This window comes from Pristis pectinata, chromosome 6, assembly GCF_009764475.1.
Source record: "Pristis pectinata isolate sPriPec2 chromosome 6, sPriPec2.1.pri, whole genome shotgun sequence".
NCBI classification, from domain to species: Eukaryota; Metazoa; Chordata; class Chondrichthyes; order Rhinopristiformes; family Pristidae; genus Pristis; species Pristis pectinata.
This window is the reverse complement of record NC_067410.1, coordinates 66,254,648-66,279,692: the sequence shown is the minus strand read 5'-3', so window position 1 is coordinate 66,279,692 and position 25,045 is coordinate 66,254,648. Positions and strand designations below refer to the sequence as shown.

The 25,045-nt window shown below is 42.7% G+C and overlaps 1 protein-coding gene across 1 annotated transcript in view; it reads right to left on the bottom strand.

Moving 5' to 3' along the window:
* LOC127571526 (heparan-sulfate 6-O-sulfotransferase 1-like) overlaps positions 1-23,474 on the bottom strand; it is a 269,736-nt gene extending 246,262 nt beyond the window's left edge. The window contains exon 1 of the mRNA XM_052017975.1: positions 22,154-23,474. Within this exon, the coding sequence (XP_051873935.1) occupies positions 22,154-22,674 (521 nt within the window). The 5' untranslated portion in view covers positions 22,675-23,474. The remainder of the gene's footprint in view (positions 1-22,153) is intronic.
* Between the last annotated feature and the right edge of the window lie 1,571 nt (positions 23,475-25,045).

Sequence of the window (25,045 nt, the reverse complement as noted above, 5' to 3'; positions counted from 1 at the left end):
TTTCCATTCCTATGTACCATGTAAGACACCCAACGCATTCCTGAAGTGTGGTCATTGATGCAATGGAGGAAGCACAGCAACCAACCATCTCACAGCAAGATCCCACAAACAAGGAAACAGATGACCAGTTAGTTTCCTTCAGGTAACGATGGAGATGCACATCTTGGTCAGGGCACTGTGAGAACATCACTCCTCTTCCGAGAAAAGTGTCATGGGATCTCTCTCATCCACCCAAGAGGACAGTATACACACTTTTGTAACATAATTAAGTAGTACAGTGTACCCCCATGTTAACAGAAAGTTGCCCTTGTGGAATTCACAAATCACTACCAAAAAAATTTGAGATACAGTATGAAAATTTACTCTTAAGGAATTCATGTCAGGAAAAAAAATTAAATAAACATAAAATGCAAAAGAAGCAACAAATCATGCCAATTTTGTCAAGGGAGTTTCTGTATTGGAGGTTAATGGACTCTCGCCTACCTATCCTGCACAGTTACGTGTACTTTAAGTATCAAAATATATTTCCAAAGGACATATCAGCACCAAAGCATGCAAAAAGCACAATTAGGGAGTAAAGGCAATGCATAATTTGGAAATTCCTCACCTAACACGTCACAAAGTTGCCAGAATGAGGTGGTGACAAAAAGTACAGCTCTTTGCCCTGTAAGGAGGATGTGAAAGATCTCTTGGTGCGACTGCAAAAAAGAGCAACAGATTTATGCTGCTGCCTTGGCCAATATCCATCAACCAACATCACAAATACAGATTATTTTGCTACCGTAACTGCTGTCTTTAGGAGCTTGCTGGGTGCAATTTGGCTGTCAAGGTTCCAACATAACATGCACATGTCACTGCCTGTAAAATACTTGGGGATGACCAGGAAGATGGAAAAGACACTGTAAATGTGGGTCTTTCTTCCTACATTCAATGCTGTAAATCATTCCAAGGCAATTCTCCAGAAAGGAGGTTGGGATAACCAATAAACAAAATCTGGGGGCTGAGTTCAACATGGTAAGCAGAAGTAGTGACAAAAGTGTCAATTTTTAACGTAGCTTTTTGACAATGACTGCACCGTTACATGATTTGGAGGTGGTGGGAAGGAGGAGTGGCAGAAGTTCACTGTGTTTCAGGAAGAAATGCAGTTGACCCCTGAAGGTTCCGCTAACAGAGTAAACCAAAGATAAGCAGAGTTTCTTCAACAAATGACCTGGTTATGGAGATAAAATGTACTATGCAGTCATGTGACAAGGCAATGCAAAAAGCCAGCTGGTCAGATATCATCTACATCGGGCAAGTAAATATGCTAATATCATGAAGATAAGGATAATGGCAACAAACTCAGGGCCAATGCATAACATCTCATCACTTATTGATTCTTCTGGAACATTCTCTAAATAACAAGTTCTCTGTTCCATAGTTTCCCATTCTGCACACTCTGTTGTATTTTTATAATCAGAGGGCAGTGCATCAACTCCTCTGACTGATCTTTATATGCATCCCCCACACAGGAAAACACTTCTGTGTGTAATCTTTACCTGCCATGCAAATTATTTCTGCTCTTTTAAAACAAACAGCTTAAACCCCTCAAATAAAAAGGCCCCACCAAAGCCCTGTTTACACGCTCTCTGCTGTTGCTCGAGTCCGAACCAATGGGTAGATGTGGAAGTGAGCAATCATTGCACTGCAGTGAGTCCACAGTCAATAGTGATGCTCAGGGTTGGGCATAAACATCTCACCATGTTTAAATGTATGTGTAAAAGGATTGCAAATTCATCCTCCTCCTCTATGAGACTGGACCTCCGTGAAATCAATCCTGTCACTTGATTTAAGACCAGGGGACAGAAATGAAATGCACAACAATACTGTGTGAAGGCGGCATGGAAGAAACCAATACTTTCTGGAAAGGGAGCAGCCACAAAAGAATGAGCTGATACGTTCCAAAGTGCATCGAAATTAGATCACATATTTGTGCAAGTCAGGTGATAGCGAACACTCTGAGTGGGGAAAATGAAATTGATCTTGTGGCCCTTAAGTAAAGAAAGGTAAAGAATTTCCCATTCCTGATCAACGTCCATTGACGGCAGTGTTCATGGGAAAACCTCACTGCAACAATGCTCCTTTCAGTGGCCTATTCTGACACGCGTGTAGCTGGATCAGAGATCAAAGCCCAGATATGCTGGGTGTCCAGATTCCATGTCTTTGTCAGGGGCTGTTGGGTGGGGAAGGGGCCATGGTTTAGATGACTGAAGATCCACCTAATTGCTCCAAATCAGGTTGCTGAGACGAACGGGTACAACTTGGGAATAGACATTGCCTTTGGAGAATTCCTCTCCTCTCTGCCTCCCAGAGGCCTGTCATATCATAGTCATACAGCACCAAACCAACCCCTTCAGCCCACTGAGTGTACGCTGACCATCTACACTAATCTTATTTTGTTATCCCCACATTTCCCCCGACAACTCCAACTTGTCCTTCACTTTGGAAGGACAAACTCCAAGACATAATACAAGGTAAATGGCAGGATTCTGGGCAGTGTAGAGGAGCAGAGGGATCTGGGGGGTTCATATCCACAGATCACTGAAAGTTGCCACATAGGTGGATAGGGTAGTTAAGAAAGCTTAAGGGATGTTAGCTTTCATAAGTCGTGGGATCGAGTTTAAGAGCCGTGAAGTAATGACGCGGCTTTACAAAACTTTGGTTAGACAACACTTAAAGTACAGTGTCCAGTTCTGGTCGCCTCATTATAGGAAGGATGTAGAGGCGTTGGAAAAGGGTGCAGAGGAGATTTACCAGGATGCTGCCTGGATTAGAGAGTATGGATTATGAGGAGAGACTAAAGGAGCTAGGGCTTTACTCATTGGAGAGAAGGAGGATGAGGGGAGACATGATAGAGGTATACAAAATATTAACAGGAATAGATAGAGTGGACAGCCAACACCTCTTTCCCAGGACACCAATGCTCAATACAAGAGGGCATGGCTTTAAGGTAATGGGTGGGAAGTTTAAGGGAGACGTCAGAGGGAGGTTTTTCACCCAGAGAGTGGTTGGCGCATGGAATGCACTGCCTGGGGTGGTGGTGGAGGCTGATACATTGGTCAAATTCAAGAGATTGTTAGATAAGCATATGGAGGAATTTAAGATGTGGGAGGAAGGAGTTAGATAGTCTTAGGAGCGGTTTGAAGGTCGGCGCAACATGGTGGGCCGAAGGGCCTGTATTGTGCTGTATTGTTCTATGGTTCTAGATTCTACCACTACCATTGCACTCACTTATATACTAGGAAAAATTTACAGTCGCCAATTAACTCAACCACCCGCCTTTGGCATACGTGGAGGAAACCGGAGAACCTGGGGAAACCCACAGTCACATGGAGAACATGCCAACTCCACAGAGAACACAACAGAGGCCAGGAGTGAACCCAATCACTGGAGCTTTACAACATTAACTCTACTGGCAATGGTGAGGTGTTGGAGAAGGGAGTGTTGTCTCAGTCAAAGGACGGGTGGGATGGTATCCAGCTAAGGTGGTGGCAATTCCAGTGTTGGAGTCAGAGTCACAGCCAGAGCAATTTGAAGACCCCACCTATTGAGCAACATTTGTGCAAGAATGCCACCCTGGATGAGGTACCAGAAAGATACTGATACACACAATTGTGGGAGGGGAGAGCAAGAGAAATAGCAATTCACCAGAGCTGTTGATAGCTTATCACAATTCAAAGCATTTACATCCACGAATGCATTAGCTTGCTCAGTATAAGATCCTTTTGCATGAAAGTGAATAATTTTAACTTGATTGAAAAGTAAAACTATCATTGCACCATTAAAAATATAATTTACTGTGGTCCTTTCCCCTACCACCACAGCTGAATGCTCAGATGTCTGTAACAGTCATTCAACCCCAAATCCACAAACTCTAGACATGTATGGCATTGTATCTGTTACCCATAGGGTGCCTCGTTCACATTTTGTGTGTGTGTGTGTGTGTGTGTGTGTGTGTGTGTGTGTGTGTGTGTGTACACTACTATTACAAAAAATACACATACTATCTAACAAACACAAATAAACATAGCAATCATTTACATCATGCTCATCTAAATCTTCCAGTCTCATTGGGTCAACTGTGCCATTATGGCAGCTCCTGTGATGTTAGCAAAATGTTTATAATCAACACGCACAAAAGTACTAACTTTGTGGTATACTCCTATTGGAGGATTTCGAAAAACAACTAATAAAGAGCTGCCGACTCAATGCATGTACACCGATACTCGATCTGAACTTTTTAAGTGTAACATATGACAAATTCAATGGAGTTTTAAAATCAAACCACACCGCCCAAATCAGCAAAATTCACACCAAATTGAAGAAGTTCCACCCTGCAGCTGCAATGGGCAGGGTGGCACTTGTTACAAATGATCAACAAGGGGCCAGCACAAACCTTGCATTACGTTCACTGACCTCATCTGGACACCAGCTCTGAAAACAAAGTTCTTCACTCACTTTTAAAGCTTCAATGCACATTGAGGATACAGTCCAGCAGAAGATAAATCAAAGCCTTTTCTGTTTCTTCTCACTAAAATTCCATGACAGATGACTCGTTTATCTCCGATTTGATTCCAGTTGGCCCGTTGACAATCAGTAATGGTCATCTGAATTTCACAATAGTCAGAAGATTCCAATACATTTCAAAAGAGTTACGCCTAATGCATAAAGCAGAATTTGGGAATCTGAGATCGTCATTTACCATGGAAGGCATAAGATCAAAAAATTATTGAGAAAAAGATGGACACCACTAGCCTCCTGATGGAGCAAGCTCATCTGTCCCATTCTCCTGTTCTTTCCCCTGAAAAATTATTCTACAAATAGTTTCACATTCAATCACACCCTTGGTGGTGACACACGAGACTGCAGATGTGCAATCTGGAGCAACAAACAAACTGCTGGAGGAACTCTGTGGGTCGAGCAGTACTAGGGGAGGAAAGGAACTGTCAATGTTTCCTTTCTTTCCACCGATGCTGCTCTATCCGTTGAGTTCCTCCAGCAGATTGTTTGTTACACCTTGGCTGTGTTGCGTAGGACTTGTAAATTGTGTTTGGAAGTGGGTGAAGGGCCGGTGCGGGGAAGGGCGCTCTAAATTATGGAGTCTTCTTCCAGATAAGCTAACCATAATAATCTGGGTGACGCTCCCTCTGCTCTCGTATACCAGTTCATTTCTCTCACCTTGCCGAGCTCAGCAAGCCTAGCTGCAACCACCCTCTTGTGAATGCAACTAATATCAGGGGCAGGTTACAGCGTCATTTACTCTTCACCCACAATGTAATCAGGATCTCAGAATGGAAGTTGCTGTTCTCAAGGCAGCTCAGGACAAACTAATTGAGGTGAAACTCAATTCTCCATTGCCCAACCACATTTGCAGTTTTGAGCACTCACAACCTCAACTGTGAAAGAGAAGGAATATTACCTTACACGCCTGCACTGACCCTGGGTTTGCCTAATCTTTTGCTGTAACTTCAGCACATCTCATGCTTTGAAACAGAATTGGAAAATATTAACAGCAGCCACAAGTTCTTCACATGAAGTTGGAGGAAGGCCCATTTCTCAAAATCAAAGAAAACATCTCAGGGTTTGCCTACTTGCTTGAGATTCGAGTACCAAGTAGTAGGCAATATATTTTGCCACCTCTCATCTGCCCTGTGCCATTGGAGAAAAGACTCACAAGGATCCATTGTTTGGACTCCATTTATATCCCCATGCCTCGGCCATGTTTCTTTCTGGGGCAGCACAGTAGAACAGCTAGTAGAGCTGCTGCCTCACAACTCCAGCAACCCAGGTTCAATCCTGACCTCCAGTCTTGCTTTTGTGGCACTTGCAAGTTCTCCCTGTACATAACTGCGTGGGTTTCCTCCAGGTGCTCTGGTTTCTTCCCACATCCCAAAGACATGCGGATTGGTGGGTTAATTGGTCACTGTAAATTGCTTCCAATGTGCAGGTGAGTGGTAGAATCTGGGGGGAGTTGATGGAAATGTGGGGAGAATAAAATGGGGTAATGTAGGATTGGTGTAATCGGGTACATGATGGCCAGTACAGACTTGGTGGGCCGAAGGGTCTGTTACTGTGCTGTAGTGTGCCATGTCTCTATCAATGTCTCTCACAAACACTAATTCCCTGTGGAGCTACTATTAGCCCACAGAATGCTCACCACTGCTTTTACATAAATCTCCAACAACAAAGGAATTGCCTTTAGTACTGCATTCACCTCTTAACAGAGGAAGCCATTCAGACAAGCAATGAACCTGCATCAACCTTTCACGGACTAAAAGTACTACACTCCCTGCACAACCTAATGGGACATTTAGAAATAAGACATGAAGGGGTGATGGGGAAAGCAGGACATTTTTTCCCCCTCACAAGCTCTGAACCTGCACTGTCAGAACAAAAAATGTTTTAGTTTCAGTATGCGATTGATATGGTCAAGATGCCTATAAAATTGTGGCATCTGCACTGCCTTGTTCAGACAGATCAATAACTTGTTTAATCTCAGGACAGGAAATTGGCCAATAAAACACAAGCAGAAAAATATGAGAAAGAAATTTCTACTGGATGGGGTGAAATTATAACCTTGTCCGCTGAGATGAAGGTAGCGCACCAGCTATCAGATTTGAGGTAAACCAAAAATACAGCAAAAGAACTTTATTGGAAATGAAGATGGTGGAGGGTGTTCTTGTTACATTGGTGTAACAGGAAGAAAATACAGGAGTACATTCTGCATCTGGAAGGGTAGAGAATGCCTGATCTAATGAAACATCCAACTCCAAACTTTTCTTCCACCTTTTCAAATTCCTTCAAGAGTTTTCTTGTATTTCTTTCATACAACAAGAAAATAGTTTCAGATCCTCTTCGTCTCACTTTAGATCAATGCTTTCAGCACCCAGTTACTGTATCAGCCCTTGGGGACCATTATTTCCAGCAATACAATTTCTTTACCTCAACTTCAGAAGCATTTCTCTCACCGTGCACCATTCCCTGCTCCACTTGTCATCATTTGTGTCCATTTTAATGGATTTTAATGTTTTCAAAATGGGGAAAAACTAGCAATGAGAGTCCATAGAGACTCGAGGATCCCTGTACATAGATTATTAAAATGTCACGGGCAGGTATAGAAGATGATTGAAAAGCTTAAAGGAATGTTATCTTTTATAAATGGAGGTCTGAATATCAGAAAACCAAAGATATCCTACAGGATATCTTTGTTAGAAGATAGCCAGAGTACTATGAGCAGTTCAGAGTACCATGTCTTAGAAAGGACATATCTGGAAGCAGCTGGGGTGTACTTCTACCAGAATGATACCCAGGTTCCAACGAGGACAGATTACAGTGGAGTTCAAGAGGCCTTTAGATAGGCACATGAACGTGCAGAGAATGGAGAGATATGGATCACGTACAGGCAGAAGAGATTTAGTTCAATTTGGCATTGTGTTCAGCAGAGGTATCGTTTGGCTGAAGGGCCTGTTCTGTGTTGTATGGTTCTATGTTCTGTGTACAGAAATTAAGACTGTATTCTCTGGAATTTAAAAGATTAAGATGACAATTGAAACTTTCAGATGAAGGATAGTTGAGGAGGCGGATAGGCAGAAATCACTCCCATTGATGGGGAGTCTAGTGTTAATGAATATTCTCTAAGAATTAGAACCAGGCTCTTCAGCAGTGGTTGGGAAACACTTCAAAACTTCTACCCCCACCACCCGCAAACCACACCCCCCCCCCCCCCCACCACCACCACCTGCTTTCTTCCATAACTGTGAGTTCAATTGTTAGCTTTAAATCTGAAGCTGATAGCTGGTATATTAACCGGAGGCATCACGGATAGAAGAGACAGATCTGCAGACTTCAGTTATGTATTGGTTATGATCTCACTGAATGCAGTATGTGTGGAAAGTTTTATAGACTCTTTCTATTCTTGCATCCAGTTACATGCCATTAGGTTGCATTGGTTGACACCCCAAATGGATACCCAAAGCAGGTATAGATGCAGCTTCTTTAAGCCAAGATTGACATCACATTCATTACTCACCAAGGCCCTCATCTTTTCAGCTTTGGTCACAACATGCAAAGTATGAACCTTGGTCCTTGACCCTGGTTTCTTAATTTACAACAAAACCCTGGTTTTGAAGTCTGTGACCTTGCTATTTTGCTCATGTGACATTTCACATGCACACATCAGCTTGGCTGGATCATTGCTCATGTGTTCCTTTTAGTTGCTTCACATTAAAATGTCCCCACAGTCTTTCTGCCTGATACGTTAAACTGACAGCTTGGAGCAACTTTAAAAGAAACATTTCAGCACTGATGTTTTCCAGTCACGTTAGCACTGTTTGAAAAACTATTAAAATCACAGGCTACAACTGAACTACTACATTCCCAATTCATTCGGATCTGTTCACGAAATCAAATCACTCTCTTCACAATTTCCACATTTATCACCAGGCAACAGGGGCAGCTGCAGCTCAGTCAATAGGGCACGGCATTTTTACTAGGTTACGACTGAGCTTGTAGGCCAGCTTGACCTTACTTCCTTTACGGAAGCACAAAACCACCAGCCCAAGAGCAATCCCCTCCCAGGGTCTGCACTCCGTGGAAAAGGCAAATTCTCCCTGCTACTACCCGAGGGTAACTCGTGCTTAAGTTCAAAGACCAAGTGTAAAATACACTATAGTTCTTTTCAAATGAGAGAGATTGCATACAGCTGTTGAATACTTCCAGACAACACAATAAACTGAGATGAAAAAATTGGTGCTGATTAAATCCATCGGTAGAGTTTCTTTACATTCACGATCATCAGATCTGGAAGGGGGTTTCAAATTGGTTGTCACAAACAACAAAACAACTTCCATTTATGCATTGACTTTAATGCAGCAAAAATGCTCCAAAACCCTTCACAGAAATGTTATCCAACAAAATGAAAATGGCACCAAAGTGACACAAGGAACATAGAACATTACAGCACAGTACAGGCCCTTCAGCCCACAATATTGTGCTGACAATTTATCCTGCTCTAAGATCTATCTAACCCTTCCCTCCCACAAAGCCCCCCATTTCTCTATCATTCATGTGTCTGTCTCTCTAAGAGTCTCTTAAATGTCCCTAACGATTCTACCCCCACAACCTCTGCCGGCAGTGCATTCCACGCACCCACCAGTCTCTGTGTAAAAGTCTTACCCCTGACATTCCCCTGATATCTTCCTCCCATCACCTTAAAATTATGTCCCCTCGTTGATGCCCTGGGAAAAAGTCTGACTGTCCACTCGATCTATTCAGAGATGAGCAAAACCTTGGCCAAATACTAAGCTTTAACTTGTGCCTTAATGGAGGAGTAGTTGAGAGGAGAAAGGATTTAGGGAGGGAATTGCAGACTTTAGGCTTTAACAGCTGGAAACATGGCTGCTGGTGAAGGGCAGTTAAATGAGGAACTGCTGAGGATGCCCAAATTAGAGGAGTTCAGAGATATTGGAACATTTTAAGATGAGAGAAGATTGCAAAGAAGGGGAGAAGTGAGGCCAGAAGAAGATTTGAAAACAAAGAGTTTGAACTTTCTTCCTCTGAGTTCTCCAGTTTCCTGAATACCAGAAGGTTGGTTGGTTAATTGGCCACTGCAAGTTGCCCCAAGTGCGTGGGTGCGAGGTAGAATCTGGGGGGGGGGGGGGGGGGTGGGGGAGGTGGGGGGGTGGAGTGGATGTGCATGAAGAATAAAATGGGATGTGTGTTGGATTAGTGTAAATGAGTGCTTGGTGATCAACGTGAACACTAGCTGAGGGCCTATTTCTGTCTCGTATGACTCTGACTCTACAATTCAGTGAGATGAGGGCTAAGAAACCATTACTGGTTATTCTCTGGCAGCCAGATAGGTAAGAACTGCACTCAGCAATTGAAGGCTCATCCAGCTGAACCAGGATGGAAAGATATTGGAAGACAATGCTAACTGCATACAGGTCGCGAAGGACAAGGTGGGATGGATTACTTTTGGCACAATGACATAAGACAGTTACTTGGATCAACGTTGTTTCAGTATTGTGGCAGGAAGGAAATTTGACTTTGGGATTCAAACAAGGAGTTCCAAGAGAGATTCAATTCCAAACACATTCAAGCACAAGAGAAGAGAGACGTTGGACAGATAATTACCAAGACAGAAGGGGCAAGCATTGGACAAGAAAGGGTCGATGATAGCAAATTTGAAATTAACAGTATCAGTGAACACGGGGCAGGAATTATTGAATGGTCACTAGTGCATTGGGAATACGGTTGAGGAAGCAGGAAGTATGTCTCATCGACAAGGTGATGTTACGGAGCATGAGGAGGAAATTAGACAAGATGCTTGTTTGGCACAAAGGCTTGGGAGCTCTGGTGGAGGATGAAGGCTTGGGGAAGGAACAGTAGACAAGATGAATGCAATCTCATTGACAAAGAATTCAATGAACTCCTTGTACTTGTGATTGAAGGTGAGGATAGGTGAGGAGAGAAAGTGATTTAAGAAGGTGGTTTGCAATGGAGGCAAGTTACAAAGTGATGACATTAGATTTCAGGATGATACTGAAATATTGAGTACTAGCAGATGAGTGCATATTATTTTTATCTTACCAGCACCAATAGACTTCTAGACCAGAGTGTGAACACCACAATAACATAAGTTTCAGTGATTACATCAGAGAGTTTAAAAACACATCAATTTTCTGATAAAGTAGTTATGGAAACAAAATACAACATTTAACTAGATTTGTCATATGAAACTACAGCAATTGTACGTTGCATTGTTTCTTCAAATATTTACAAGCAGAGAGTAACTTTATTTTCTTTTTAGAAACTGTACAGGGGCAACCATTCAATCCATCAAGTCCATACTGCCTCTCCAGAGAGCGAGCTTGACAGTCCCATTTCCCCAATTTCTCGCAGACCTATAAGATCAGTACACCAAGGTACCCAGCCACCTGCCTTTTCAAATTATTGCGTCTTCACTTCCACCGCACTCAAAGGCTTCAGGTTCGAGATCGTTGCTCCTCACTGCATAAAAAAAATTCTTTCTTGCTTTCCCCCTCCCCCCCCCCACTCCTGCTCTCCTGCCCCAATTCTTAAATCTATGCCCCCTAGTCAATGTACCCTCATCTAGTGGGAATATATTTTTCTTTGTCTGCTTTGTATAAATCTGTCATAATTTTTTTTACATCTCTGAAAAACCTCCCCCTGACCTCCTTTCCTCCAGGGAGAATTGTCCCAGCTTTGCCAACCTAACCATGTAGCTAAAATCCCTTAGCCCTGGAACCATTCTGGTAAATGTCCTCTGCAGCCTCTCAAGGACTTTCACATCATTCCAACATTGTGATGATCAGCGTCAAAAATAATACTCTGGTTGTGGTAAGTGGGGATAAATCTTCAGCAAACACTCTTCCACAAAAGCCCACCACACAATTCAAAGGTAATTCAAGCTAGAACTTAAAAGGTGTTCCGAAACCAATATTGCTCTCTCTTCCACTGAGATTTGGAGTGGTGGATTTGCTGGAGTACTTCTCTTTCTACAGGAAATACTAAATGAGTTAAAAGAAAGGACTTTCATTCATTTCATAACCTCTGGATGTCCCAAAGCGGTTTACAGATAATGAAATACATTTAACATGTTGTCTCTGTCGCAAGAGAAAGAAATGTTTTATATACTGGAGTCTGGCCAGTAAAAATAGTATCCCTCAAAGCTCATTAGAATTTGCATGCACTCCACAGATAATTCTTTTGTTAAAACGTTACTTGACCATTATTTCAGCTTATAGGTCATTCCACTGAGAGGTGAGTGGGCAAGTTAGTCTAGCTGTCCCAAACTTCAAGATGGGTTGAATCCAAAATAAAATATCTCTTTCTGTATACTAGGGAAGGATACAACTGATCTGGAGTTAGTGTAGGTTCGTAAGATTGATTCCTGGAATGAGGGATTGCCCAATGAAAATTAAGAGGTTAGTGACCTCACTGAAACGTGCACGATTTTAAGAGGAAGTAACAGGCTAACAACTGAGAGCCCTCTTCCATGGAAAGTCCATGAGAAGGTAAAAGTCTCAAGGGGAAGTTTCTTCATTTAGAGAGTTGTAAATCTTTAGATTTCTCTACCTCGGAGGGATACAGCTGCTTATTGTACATTCAGGCTTGAGACGGTCAGACTTTTTAGGCACTATAGGGATCAGGGAAAAGGGACGAAAAGTGGTATTGGTATATTATTGTCACAAGATACAGTGAAAAAAGTTTTGTTTGCATGTCATCCCAGGCAGATCATGCCATACACAAATACATTGAGGTAGTAAAAAGAAAACAAAATGCAGAATATAGTGTTGCAGTTACAGAGAAAGTGCATTGCAGGAAGACAAATAAAATGTGAAGGGCCTTGACGAGTTAGATTGGAAGATCAAGAATTCATCTTTCGCACATGAGAGGTCTGTTCAAGTCTGATAAACAAGAGTCCTTGAGACTGGTGGTACGTGCTTTCAAGGTTTTGCAATCTTCTGCCCAATGGTGAGAAGGGAGGAGTCATTGATTATGTCGGCTGCTTTCCTGGGGTACCGGGAAGTGTAGGCTGAATCAATGGAGGAGAGGCTGTTTGCATGATGGACTGGGCTTGCATTCACAACTCTCTGCAATTTCTGTGCAGCTTCAGCCTGGATCTTACTGAAGGATGCAGCAGCTTGAGTGACTCTCTGACCTACTCATACTTCTATTGGTTATGTTCCTGCATTCTGAAAAAAAAATGCTCTCATGCATGCAGATTGCCACACAGTAGTTGTGAAGTGGTCGGGTCCTCAGCCTCAGCTCTGAGGAACCAGCCTAAGATAATGGTTAACACCACTGCAAAAGGCAGCTAAGCTTTTTAAAAAAAAATAAGCAGCAGTGCACATTTTCATTGTTGTTGCTATGAAGCACTATTTATTCCCAGGCTGCTTCCAGTATTACAGAATACACTACAATCGCCTTATCAAGTGGCTACTTGTGAGAAGTGTCTACAAAATGTGGAAAACAGCTATACTTTAAAAGCAGCACACTGTAAAATAAGTCAGCCATTACTGAAGTGGCTATTACTGCCTTTTAGCACATGCTTTAACCACATCACCTACTTAACATAGTAGTAAACATGCATTATAAAGATAAAATATGTGGGCAAACTAACAATATGCTTGATAGCAACATGCTACAATTATTAACTAGTGAAAGTGATGATAATATGAAGATCCATGTTTTTTCTAATATGATAAAATTGAGAATTTGAGGAAACCGCAAAAAACAGAATGTAGAAAATGTGGCAAATTTAAAAGACCCAGTCAATAGAATGTACTCGGGTTACAATTGTGCCAAGAGAAGAATCGATAGTATACGTGTCCAAGCAAGAAAGAAATTACTACTGAAGCAGTCCTGAATAAAGGTAGTAAACTCCCCAGCCTACCCAGGTGGATGTATGTTATCTTCTGGTGGGGACAACTGCAATTCACTCAGCACAGTTGGGTCTTCCCCAGCCTGGAAGCATATGGTGACAGCTCTCACCAGAAAGCAAACCACCACTGAAGCGAAGAAACAATCTGCTGGAGAAACTCAGCAGGTCGAGCAGCTTCTGTGGGGGGATAAAGGAATTGTTGACATTTTGGGTCAAAACCCTGGTATCAATATTGCTCCAGATTCCAGCATCTGCCTTCTCTTGTGTCACCACGAAAGCAAACCTCACTCAGGGCTCCATGACTGTCTATGAAAGCACTCAAACAAGGGGAGGTCAAAAGGGCAGACTTTGCAGTAGCATGACGTCCAAGTATACTCCTGAAAATTTGTTTTCAGTTGTTGGTTTTACTGTTTTGCCTTCAGAATAGATGTCCAAATTACAACTCATGATTTATGAGGCAGTGATTCTCCTGTATGAAGCCCATGGAATTGTTCTATTTGCCCCCAGTATGTCTCACTTGCAGGATTTGTTCCATTTGGAAGAGCTGTTATTAATACTATCGCTTCATTGATGATTAATATTTCATATTAATTCTCTGCCCAGCTTCAGCCAGTTGGGCCTTGGGATTTGAGGCTCACTAAGTATAAACGGGCTGCTGCTCATGTGCCACACTAAAGGAATTAAACAGGATGTTGCTGCTTTTCCAGTGAAATGATAAACTCCCTGCCTACCAAGGATGCAAAAGATCCCTTGAACTTGGAGAAGCCCGTGTGTGTGCGCATGCTTGCCAGGTATGTGTGTAAATAGATATTTGGGTAAGTACATAGATGGGAAAGGTTAAAGGGCTACAGACCAAATGTTGGCAAAAGGACTAGCTCTTGTGGGCATCTTGGTCAGCATGGATGAGCTGGGCCAAATGGCCTGTTTTCCATTACTCTATAACAACAAGGGAATGCCTTTATTTTCAGGGTTACAGTTATCCTTATTGAGACAGATGAATTGGATATTTGTTCCACTTTACGGAAACTCTTCATGCATCTTTAGCATGAACCAGAAAACACTACCTTCAACACAGAAGTGGTCCACAAAGACAAAGGTTGGATGGACTCAGGCTGGGCTGAGTTTAGCAGTACCTCAGGATAACACTATTTCCATTATTCTTCATTCTGAACGGCAGGAGTCCAAACTTAAATGCACACATATCCTGCCAAATAATTTCATAAATAAGGAGCCTCCCAACTTCCCTTTGAGAATTTTTGCCAAAAGAAGACTATTTCCTTTGAGAGAAGTTTAGGGAGATTTTCACATGGCATTAAGCCAGTGACACAAACTGGTCAGCATAGCAGCATTATCCCGATGATTACTTAACTACTACCTCTACAATACAGGAAAATTAATTGCATGGATTGTAATACACCATTATAACTGCTGCTGCTCTGCATAAGATTAGCAATTCATTACACGGACTGAATTCCTATGTCTTGGCCCAGTAAGATTCAGCACAGAGGCCAATATTGCTCCATTTAATGCACGACACACCGAAGCCACGTGAGACACAAGTTTTGCTGGTTCCTAAAAAGAACAAATTGCATAAGGCAAATGTAAGAATACCAGACCAACAACCTAGAAGAGCCACTAAAGATAACGTCACTCAGCAGTCGACCCTGGCAGGTTCTAGAAGCTTTACACTTGATCCACAACCAACCTCATGATGTAGGTATGGCAGGATGAAAGAAGAGAAACGGTTCTATCCGATTCACTTATGCCAAGGCCGATGGCTTTACAACCCAGTGATAATGTTGCCGACTATCACGGTAGTCAAATCAGTTAGTGTACTGCAAACCTAGATACAAAGGAAGGAAAACCCAGTAATGGAAAGCTTCAGGAACCATAAGACCAAGTCACTGGTTCTGCCCACTGTGCCACACATATCTCAAGACCAAAACTTCCAGAAACCAGTAGCATTTGCAAGGACAGCTTAATTTACCATCACCGTGAGCCCCACACCCAGGATGATTCACTCTGTTCTTCAGACGTCTCAGATGGTTCTCTGCAGCCACTAACCAATGATTAAAATTGCAAAATCCATCACACTGCTGGACATTTCTCCACAGTTCAGGCCAATATATTAAGAAAAAGAAATCACGGCATTACACTTATTTTAAATGTTGCATGTAGCATCGAAGTGGCATCAGCATAAAAATTAACAGGGAGTGTGCAAATTACAAGAAAATAAGAAATACAGCATCTGAAAACAAAGAAATTTGCAGGATGAGTTCGAATGCAGCTCCATCAGTGATTATGTGCCGATGCTGGACGCAAGGCTTGGGTAGTTGAAGAACAATGCTCGAAGATTCAATCCAGCTAATACATACAGCTTTTTAATTAACAGGTTGAAATGCCAGGACCTGCTGATTTTAACTGCTTAATGCAGCTATGAAGCAATGCAGTTAATGGCCTGTTGAGCTGCGTCATGAAAATATACTGTAACGCTGCAACTGGGAATTAATATCATGCGACTGAGAAAAGGCACAATACAGTGATTATTCTCAGATGAACAGAAAACTACATGTAAATAACCACAGGAATTAAATTAGAAATTACAGCATCACTTGCATAATTTATAACGCTCCCCAAACAATCTCTTGAGCAGGTGCAATCCTACTAAACCCAAGAAAATCCCTAACTTTGCAATGAGATGCACATTCAGCGACCAAAAAGGCCAGCAAATAGGGTTCACCCAGCACAGGACACTAAACTCTCAATCCACATCACTACTTAGTCTAAGATACAATATATGACAAGCACCACCACCTTTTCTGGACCATATTAGATGATGACCAACACTATAAGAACTAGCTGCTATAATTCTAACACACTCAGTGGGTCACTTAATTACTGCAGTGGCAGAGGTGCATTCTTGTGGATTAGACAATAAATCAAGGCTCCAGCTGCCTTCCCAGATGGGGGGCACAAAATATTCCCAAGTACTATTCCAAGGAGTCAGGGAGATTTCCCTGGTGTTGTGGCTTATATTTATTCCTCAATCAAACATCAGTAATGAAACAGATATCTGATAATGAATCACATTGTTCTTTGGGAGTGCTGTGGCATGAGGTGGTTGCTGCATATTCCACATTACAACAATGATTACCTTTCAAAAGTGCCTCATTTGCTGGAAAGTGCTTTGTGGTATCCTGAGATTATAGAAAGACACCGCATAAAGCAGATTATTCTTAACTGTTTTCCCAGTGTGGAGAAATTGACATTACATAGATCCATCTATAGGAGTTTAAGGCACTGACACTTCTAAGCCTTATTAAAATTGCCTTGAGCTTCAAAGGTGCAGTGTTTGTTGGGGGGGGGGGGGGTAGTTGGTGGTGGTAGGGAGGAAGGGGAAGAAGCAGATAACTAAGAAAAGTAGCCGATCCACTAATGACAAAGAATAACCATTGTTTCAATTACTGTCCCACCACCCACATAAATTTGGGTCCTTTACCTCCAAATAATGCTCACCAACCCAAGAGGCAATGTATGAAAATGTATTATATTATTTATGTGGAACTTTATACTTTTGTTATTCTGCACCTTGCTTGCAAATGCAGAAGCACTATGACATGTCATTAAACAAACACTTGCAATGGAAATAAATTGGGGGAGAAGTTAAAGGTTAAATGGCCTTTTGGTTTAGTCACATCTGGCTTGCAGTGATGCATTAGGGCATTAGTTGATCATTATATTGCACTGCATTATAACCTGGGATACTGGCTTACGAACGTGCCAATTTTTATGGTGTTTGCAATCTACCAACAAACTCCCTGGATTTTAATTGGTATTTTAACCTCACACTCCCCAATTTTGTCCTTTGTCATTAAAATGTAAAATCAGGAGGGCTGCCTGCAATGCCATAAAGGAGCACCAATTCCCTATAATGAGACAGCGCCATTATATTCCAGTGACTGAATAGCCCAAATTCCACTTTTATTGTTTCTATTACCTTTTCCAATGCCTTGAGAACAACATTGAATTATTTTCTATCTTCCACGCAAACCAAAAGTTGCAGTCTTATCGTGGCCCTATGTACCAGTAATTTTGTTTCATAACTACTTCACAGATTATGAAAAACACTTATCAAAAGCAAATTTAATGCTTAAACTGAAAGGAAAATACCTTGTTTTTATGTAACGTCTTTCAAAGCTGCAGGACATCCCAGAGTGTTTTGCAGTTAATTATTTTTTCTCTCTCAAAAATTAAGGCACTGTTGTAATAAAGCCATACAGCATGGAAACAGGCCCTTTGGCCTCCCAAGTCCCCAATGACCATGAAAATTCATGTACACAAACCCTGCATTGCTGCCAGTTTGCTCTCCGAACATTAATGCAGGAAATGCAGCTGCTAATCTACGCATGTCAAGATCCCACAAACCAAAATTAAATTACGGCCAATTGGCAAACCTGTTATTCAGTGAACTTGACAGAAGGATGACTGCAGTATGAAGGGGTGCACTCCCCTGCTCTTGTTCAAACAGTGCCAAGGGATCTTTTCGAGTCACCTGAGATTCAAATTAAAACTGTAAGCCTTGAAAATGGAACTGTAAAGTCTACCCTGTCGTCTGTTGACGTCCCCCCAACATCCAAGTGACTACCTTGCAATCCATATTGCATTTGAACCTTGCCGAGGAACTATTCAGGGCCAAGATTATAGTTTATTTGTTCAGTGACACTCCCCGCCTCTTTGCTATCTCAAAGATTTTCAGACTGGGACTGCAATTTAAACTAATTCATAGTGAAGGATGCAGAGTGGAGGGGCGGCGTACTCAACACAGTAGGTTATTGTATATTCTTTCCAATAATCTCACAGCCAATTGCAGTCAGATTTTTTCTCCCCAGTGCAAAACAAGCTGATGACCTCAGTGTACTCAGACAGATTTCAAAGTGGGTCTGCCCATAAAGCTGATTACTGGACCACATTTAAATGATCCTGTCACAAACTTACTGTGTGTAATCTATTTTCTGACTGTTAGACTCAAAGATAAATCTGTTTACTTAGGGACTCTGCAGCTTTAATTAAATAAAACAAGAATTAAACTGACTAAGTCCTGAAGGTAATGGGCCGATATTTGCCAACTATTAGCAGTCATGGGTCTGTGCGCCATTCAAGGTTACATATCTTCAGTCTTAAGCTGATAGTCCCCCAGGACAACTGCCATATATTTAAATGCACGGCTAATCAGTTTTTAATAAACTGAACTTTGCTTCAAAAGTTATACTTTGCCTGTCCTTGAAGACTGCAGAGTACCGGAACTCTTTAAAAAAAAGAGTTCATGATCCGGCGTACCTTCATGGAGCATGGAGATGCAGTGCGGATTTAAGTTAACCTCCCATTTGGGGAAGGTACAGGAATGAGTGCAGCATTAGTTTACATCCTGAAACCATTTATTTTCTTTTCAGCAGAAGGGAATGGAGGGCAATATTGGGCAGGGTATAAAAATCACTGTGGGTTATCTGTCTGGGAAGTTAGATTAAAATCCTTCTTGATGTCAGTGCAAGGTCATATGAATTGGCAAATATTATTTATTAGTTTAAACACCTTCAGAGACTGAAGGCCTCTTGAGACTGAGAACTGGAGAGAACTTTTTTGGGTTGGGCATGGAACTGGAATCTGTTAGGCTCTGTAGTCTTCTCTCTCTCATCTCATCTCTCTGGGTGTGGCATAAATAATAAAGTTGCTCAAGCAATGACTGTATTTTTATTGTTTCTCCTCCCTATCTCTACCCCCCCCCCCCCCCCAACTGCTCGGATGGCAGCTGGCTGCTCCCCTGTTGGAATTCCTGATCAATCCATCATCTGTTAGTTTGCTCCCATTTACTCCAACTGTCAAACCTCTCATCTTTTCAGCGTGGTCTCGTTTCTCCCAGGTCCAGGTGACATCCAGCACTTGATTGACTTGATCCAAAACTGCTGCCTCTTTCCATCTGAATTGCAATCCATTCTGTGGACTTCTCTTCAAGTAAAAGGACTTAACCCATCCTGTTCACTCCAAAGAAATCTTGCATTTCTGTGGTGTCTTGAACCTGGGAAAGTACCCCACAGCATTCCTTGAGCTTCAGCAGGATAGTGACATCAAGCCACAGGTAAACAAGATCTCGGTCAATGATGGAGGAACCTTTAAGGGGGAAGGCAGAAGGCTGGAAGGGTGAGTGGATAAGCTGCCAAGGTTTAGGGCCTAGGCCTAAAGAGAGGAGCAATGAAAATGGTGGGGGGTGGGGTGGCACCAGAAATGGCAGACTGCAGTAACCTTGGAGAGTTATGGAGCTGAGCAGTTCCAGGAGGTTCAAAAGACGAGAAAGGACAAAGCCATTGAACCATTGAAAAGGCAAATCCATGGATGGTTTTGAAAACAAGAATGAGAATTTTTTTTTAAAAAAGCAAAGCATCTCCTTGAAAAATTACAACACTTTGACTCAAAGCCACCACTTTCCTCCATTTTATAATAAATAAAGGAAAAAGTCACAACAATAAAACAGTTGTCAAAGAGACTTAGTAAATAATGCTGCAAAAGAAATAGCTCCCCTAATGGCTCCATCAGCAAACTATTGTGTGGAATAAAGCCAAGAAAGATTAGGAAAATTGCAGATGCAGTCCTCTATCTGTCGTGGGTAAGCTAATCTCAGCTGAGGTAGCAGTAAGGACAAAACAGCATCCTTTAAAAAGCTACTGCAATAGCTGTGAAACTGACAGGTTTGAAGCTGGCTTTAAGAATGGGGATGGGTGGGGGGGGGGGAAATGAAGGAGGCTAAAGCTTTATCCACCTGGGAAGCAGTTTATAACCATTTCTACTTTATAAAAAAAATGTGCAATTCCTTTCAAACAAGAAATACACTATCCAATTGGCATAAATTGAAGTTGAACAAAAATCACAAATTTGTAATGAGGCAGAACAAGTGAAAGATGAAAATAAATCCCACATTGAAGTATTAAAGATGTAAAGCAAGGAGCAATTTCCACCTCGACTAAGAGTTTACAAATAATCTGCTGCATTTAAAAATATGTGAATCCCATTGCCACAATAAACTGATAGCCAGACAGATATGAAATAAACTCATCTGCATATGCCTGTCCTCTGAGAACAACCTTAAGCCAAGACAAAAACAGGAATGATCGAAGAGAACTGGAAAGCTACAGACAGTTTCAGTCACAGACCAGTGGCTCTCATTGTGCTTCTTGATATCATAAATTCCAAAGCTTCTCAAATGTCATGGGACTTCAGGCACCCTGGGACCCACCCACCTACACTGCCTAATGCATTTCACAGCACAAGTGTGTGTATTAAGGCAGCCTTGCTGGTTATTGTCTTTCCTTAATACCTGGGATTTTCCTTGCACTTGTAGAGGAGGGAGGGGATTTAAGCATTCAGAAGCCTACAAGGGCTCACATCACAGAGAGCAATGGTTTAACATCTGTAGGTGACTGTTGAATCCTCTTTCAACTGGGTTGGTGGAGACACGGTAGTGTGAGTGGTGGCCACCATCTTCTCAAGGGAGGTATAGGGCTCACAGACTGCAAGCTGTCCCACCGCACCCCCACTGTCAGCACCGTTATGGAGACTGCCACAGCAGAAGGATGCTTTAAAGAGGCATTCTTGATCCCTTATGTAAAGTCTTCTGACAAACTTGTCCCTTGCTAAAATGCTTCTCTGGCGCCTCCCACACCAAGAATAAGGGAACAGCAACAAACCCTTCTACAATGTGGCATTTGCTTGATTGATGTTGATGTAAATTTCACACACAAACCACTCAGTGGCAAACAATAATGCAGCATTATATACTTTCAGTCATTACACTATTAAACTGGCTGGCAACACAACACCACAGGAGACAAAAGCACTCTCCCACCACATCTCATTATTAAATAGGTAAAACGCAAGCAAATACCCAAATTATGATGCCAAGATACTACTTAAAAACTAGGCTTGCATTAAGAAAAAAGTCAATTTTTTAAAAATGCCCTGGTAATGACAGAGACAGACTTTGTTAAATTCTTAAGGTGTAGCATTAGATGTGGAATCTGAATCTTGAGTCTCCGCTGAGACTACTAACTGAGACAGCAGAATATACTAAGCTGAACTGGTTGTCTGATATGTCATACAGCTGCAGAATTCGTAAAAGGGGGAATAGGGGGTGAGGGGCAGACCGATATTATCCACCCATTCCAATGTTGGTTGAATAGCTTGTTTGTTGTTTTAGTCCCGTGTAATGAGCCAAAAATCATGGCCTGGCCACTTCATTTAATTTAAATTCAGCATCCCAAGTATGTAAACTGTAGAGGTAGCCTTCAAAGTTAGACTGTGTACATTGGGGAAGAGAGAGAGGAGAGAGGGGTGGGGGAGAGGGGTGGGGGAGAGGGGTGGGGGAGAGGGGTGGGGGAGAGGGGTGGGGGAGAGGGGTGGGGAGAGGTGGGGGGAGGTGGGGGGATAAGAACTTTGAGGAGAAATAAATACATTGAAACTGAACTCCCTGTGTATCAAAGGCACAACTGCTGGTAGCTACCAAAAGGTCGGCGACCTCAAAAGCGTTTTCTCTCTCCACTGATGCTGCCTGGCCTACTGTGTGTTTCCAGCATTCAATTGTCTTTACAACAAACACGACTGGTGTGTGGAAGAGAGAGAAAGAGAGAGAGAGAGAGTTGCGAAAAGCCCTTGACTTACCTCGAAGTTCTGTTCTTGCTTTCCTTCTTGTTCAGCACTCCGGGTACACAGTTGGTGAGCTCGGTCCAGTCAGCGTGCAGGCCGCAACTCCAGCCGGTGGAAAATCTCGAGAAGAGCCAGGTCTCCTTGCGGTTGGGTCGGTAACAAGTACATTTCTTCTGGCCCGGTTTGCACTCGCAGGGCACCTCCAGCTTGACGTTCTGCACCAGGTGCCGACCAAACGTGGTGCCCCCCGTCTTCTGGATGTGCAGAAAAACGATCACGTCGTCCCCCTTGATGTCAAAATCCACCGTCCTCTCCAGGTCCAGCACTGGGAAGTAGTATTTCTTCACGTAGTGTGGGTCGGGGGTAGGGAAGATATCCACTGCTTCATCTTGTTGGAAACCCCTGGGTCCCGAGATCCTACAGTTGGTCCCAGGGCAAACGTACTGGAAAACGATCATCATGAAAATTGCGAATCCAGCAATAATCAGAATAAATTTGTTGGTCCTTTCAACCATGTTCTTTACAGTGAGCTTCATGGGTTACCATCTCACTGAGGAGATGCAGGGATGGCTTTGTAACAAACGCTTCCAGCCGGCTGACAAACACTGAGGTGTCTTTTTTTTCCTTTTCCTTTTCGGCGGTGGGGAATAGAGTAGGAAGATAATCAAACAGCCCTCCCCCGGCGTGGCCAGGGCTGTGATGCGTTGGTTACAACGTAGCTGAAAGTAACCAGAGTGAAACTGACCTGGGGGCTCGCCTGCTGAAACTGAAGGAGGCTGCGGCTAGCCGGCTCGGTGACACTCACTCAACACGTGGACACACGCACACAACTTGCACACCGACATCCACATCGCACCGCCGCCTCTCGGACCGCTTCCTCCTCTAATGCAACTCCTGTTACCACCATCACCATCCTGCTCTGCAATCTGAGCCCAGCATGCACAGCGGCCACACTGCTTTCCAACCTGATAGGGAAAAAACAGAGAGAGAGAGAGAGAGAGAAGGAAGAGGTGGGGGCAGCGAATTGCACGTAAAACCAGTTTGGTTGCGGGGCACGCCCGCACCAGGAGTTGCCGAGAACTACAGGCTCTGCGCGTCCCAGCAGCCGCTGTCTCACTCGGGCCACGTCCTGTGGATCCAGCGCGGTTCATCGACTGGCGGCGAAATCTCTTGCTCTCTCTCTGTCTCTCTCTCTCTTTCGCCTCTGCAAATAAAACCAACTGGAAGAAGTACGCGGAAACAAAAGCAAAATCAAATCGCCCAGACAAATCCTGGAAGTAGATTTTGCATCCCCAAACACCATGTGCCAAAGCTGATAAAAGCAAATGGGAAGATAGAATTTTTTCACTGGCGTGTTTGAGGTGAAAAGCCAACTGCCGATTCATTCTGTGCTGACCGGCCTGCTGCAGTAACTTGCATTTATTTAGCGCCTGCAACAGCGGTTTCCAAGAAATGTTAGCAAACAAAATGATCACTTGCTGCCCAAGGGGGATAATGAGAGTCGTTAGAAGGAATAACTTAAAGAGGACGGAGAGGTTCGCAGGGGGAATTCCTGAGCTAAAGCTCTTGTCATCTGACGGCGCTGCCACCACAGTGGGAGCCATTGGGATTCAGGGAATGTGCGAGGGACCAGAATGAAGAAACTGGTGAACTCACTGGGATTACTGGGAAGGGAATGCTCCACGTGTGCTTTTCCCCCGCTGGCTGGTGTCTGTTTTAAACAGATCTTTAAAAAAATCTACTGCATTTGCTGCACAACAGTTTGGGACACCCTAAGTTTGTGGAAGGTAGTATCTAAATTTGTTTTTCCATATCCAAAAACATGTTCAGGAAAAGACCAGCCCATTCCAGGTGGAAGCCATGGAGTCCAACTCCGCAAACCACTTTCATCTCTTATCTCTGTTTTTACAATACGTATATTTTCCCACGTTCTTTCATAACCACTATGTTATCATTAGTTAATACAATCGCCCACTGGCCCCTGTCTCACCACCCCACCACCTCCACTTTTATACTGGCCATCTCCCCTCTCCATCCTTAGTCCTGATGTAGGGTCTTGACCCGAAATGATGACAATTCCTCTCCCCCACAGTTGCTGTTCCTCCAGCAGATTGTTGCTCCAGATTCCAGAATCTGCACTGTCTTGTGCCTCTCGTTGTTGATATTGTTTCCAGGACAAGAGCACTAAGTTGATTGGTTGGCATGAGAGTTATAAAAATACATCAAGCAATAATTCACCCTAACCGTTTCTACTAATGTGACTCATAAGCAACACAATGAAATATCTTCATAGATGAAGAAAGCATAAATACAAAGTACTTCTGATGAAATTGTTTATCTTTTTAGTGGATAATCTATTGTCACATTTTAAATGGGATTTCACTCATGTTCTGCTGAATTCCCAACATGCCTCCCAAATGCTCTTTAATGGTCAGGTGACCTCTTATCTAGCTTCTTCCAATCTCACCTTCCAGTAGTGGTTGGGAATTAGCTCATAATGTTTCTCTTCTGGTGTTCCTCCACACTGTATATTATCCTCATGTTCCTATCTGTTGCAGCCTTCTGCTGTAATTGAATTCCTATGTGGAGAACGACAGGCCAAAGCAGTTCATCTAGCATGGGGCATTTGACAGGATCTTCAACAATATGCAATGATGAGGAAAAGACAAGTCTTTGCAACATGGTCTGCAACTCCTACTTCCTAAAGATCACACTTAACACAACTTTCACACCAGTTCTTCTCTCTTGAAGTTATCTCGACGCTAAAGAGGAACCAGTACTTGATTTTGATTACAATGTTGGTTGTGTACATCAAGATTAGAGAAATTTTGCTCAATTCATAGACATTTTAAGAATGCAGTGTACATTTGCTTCAGCATTTTTACTTCTTTGTTATTTTCTCTCTTC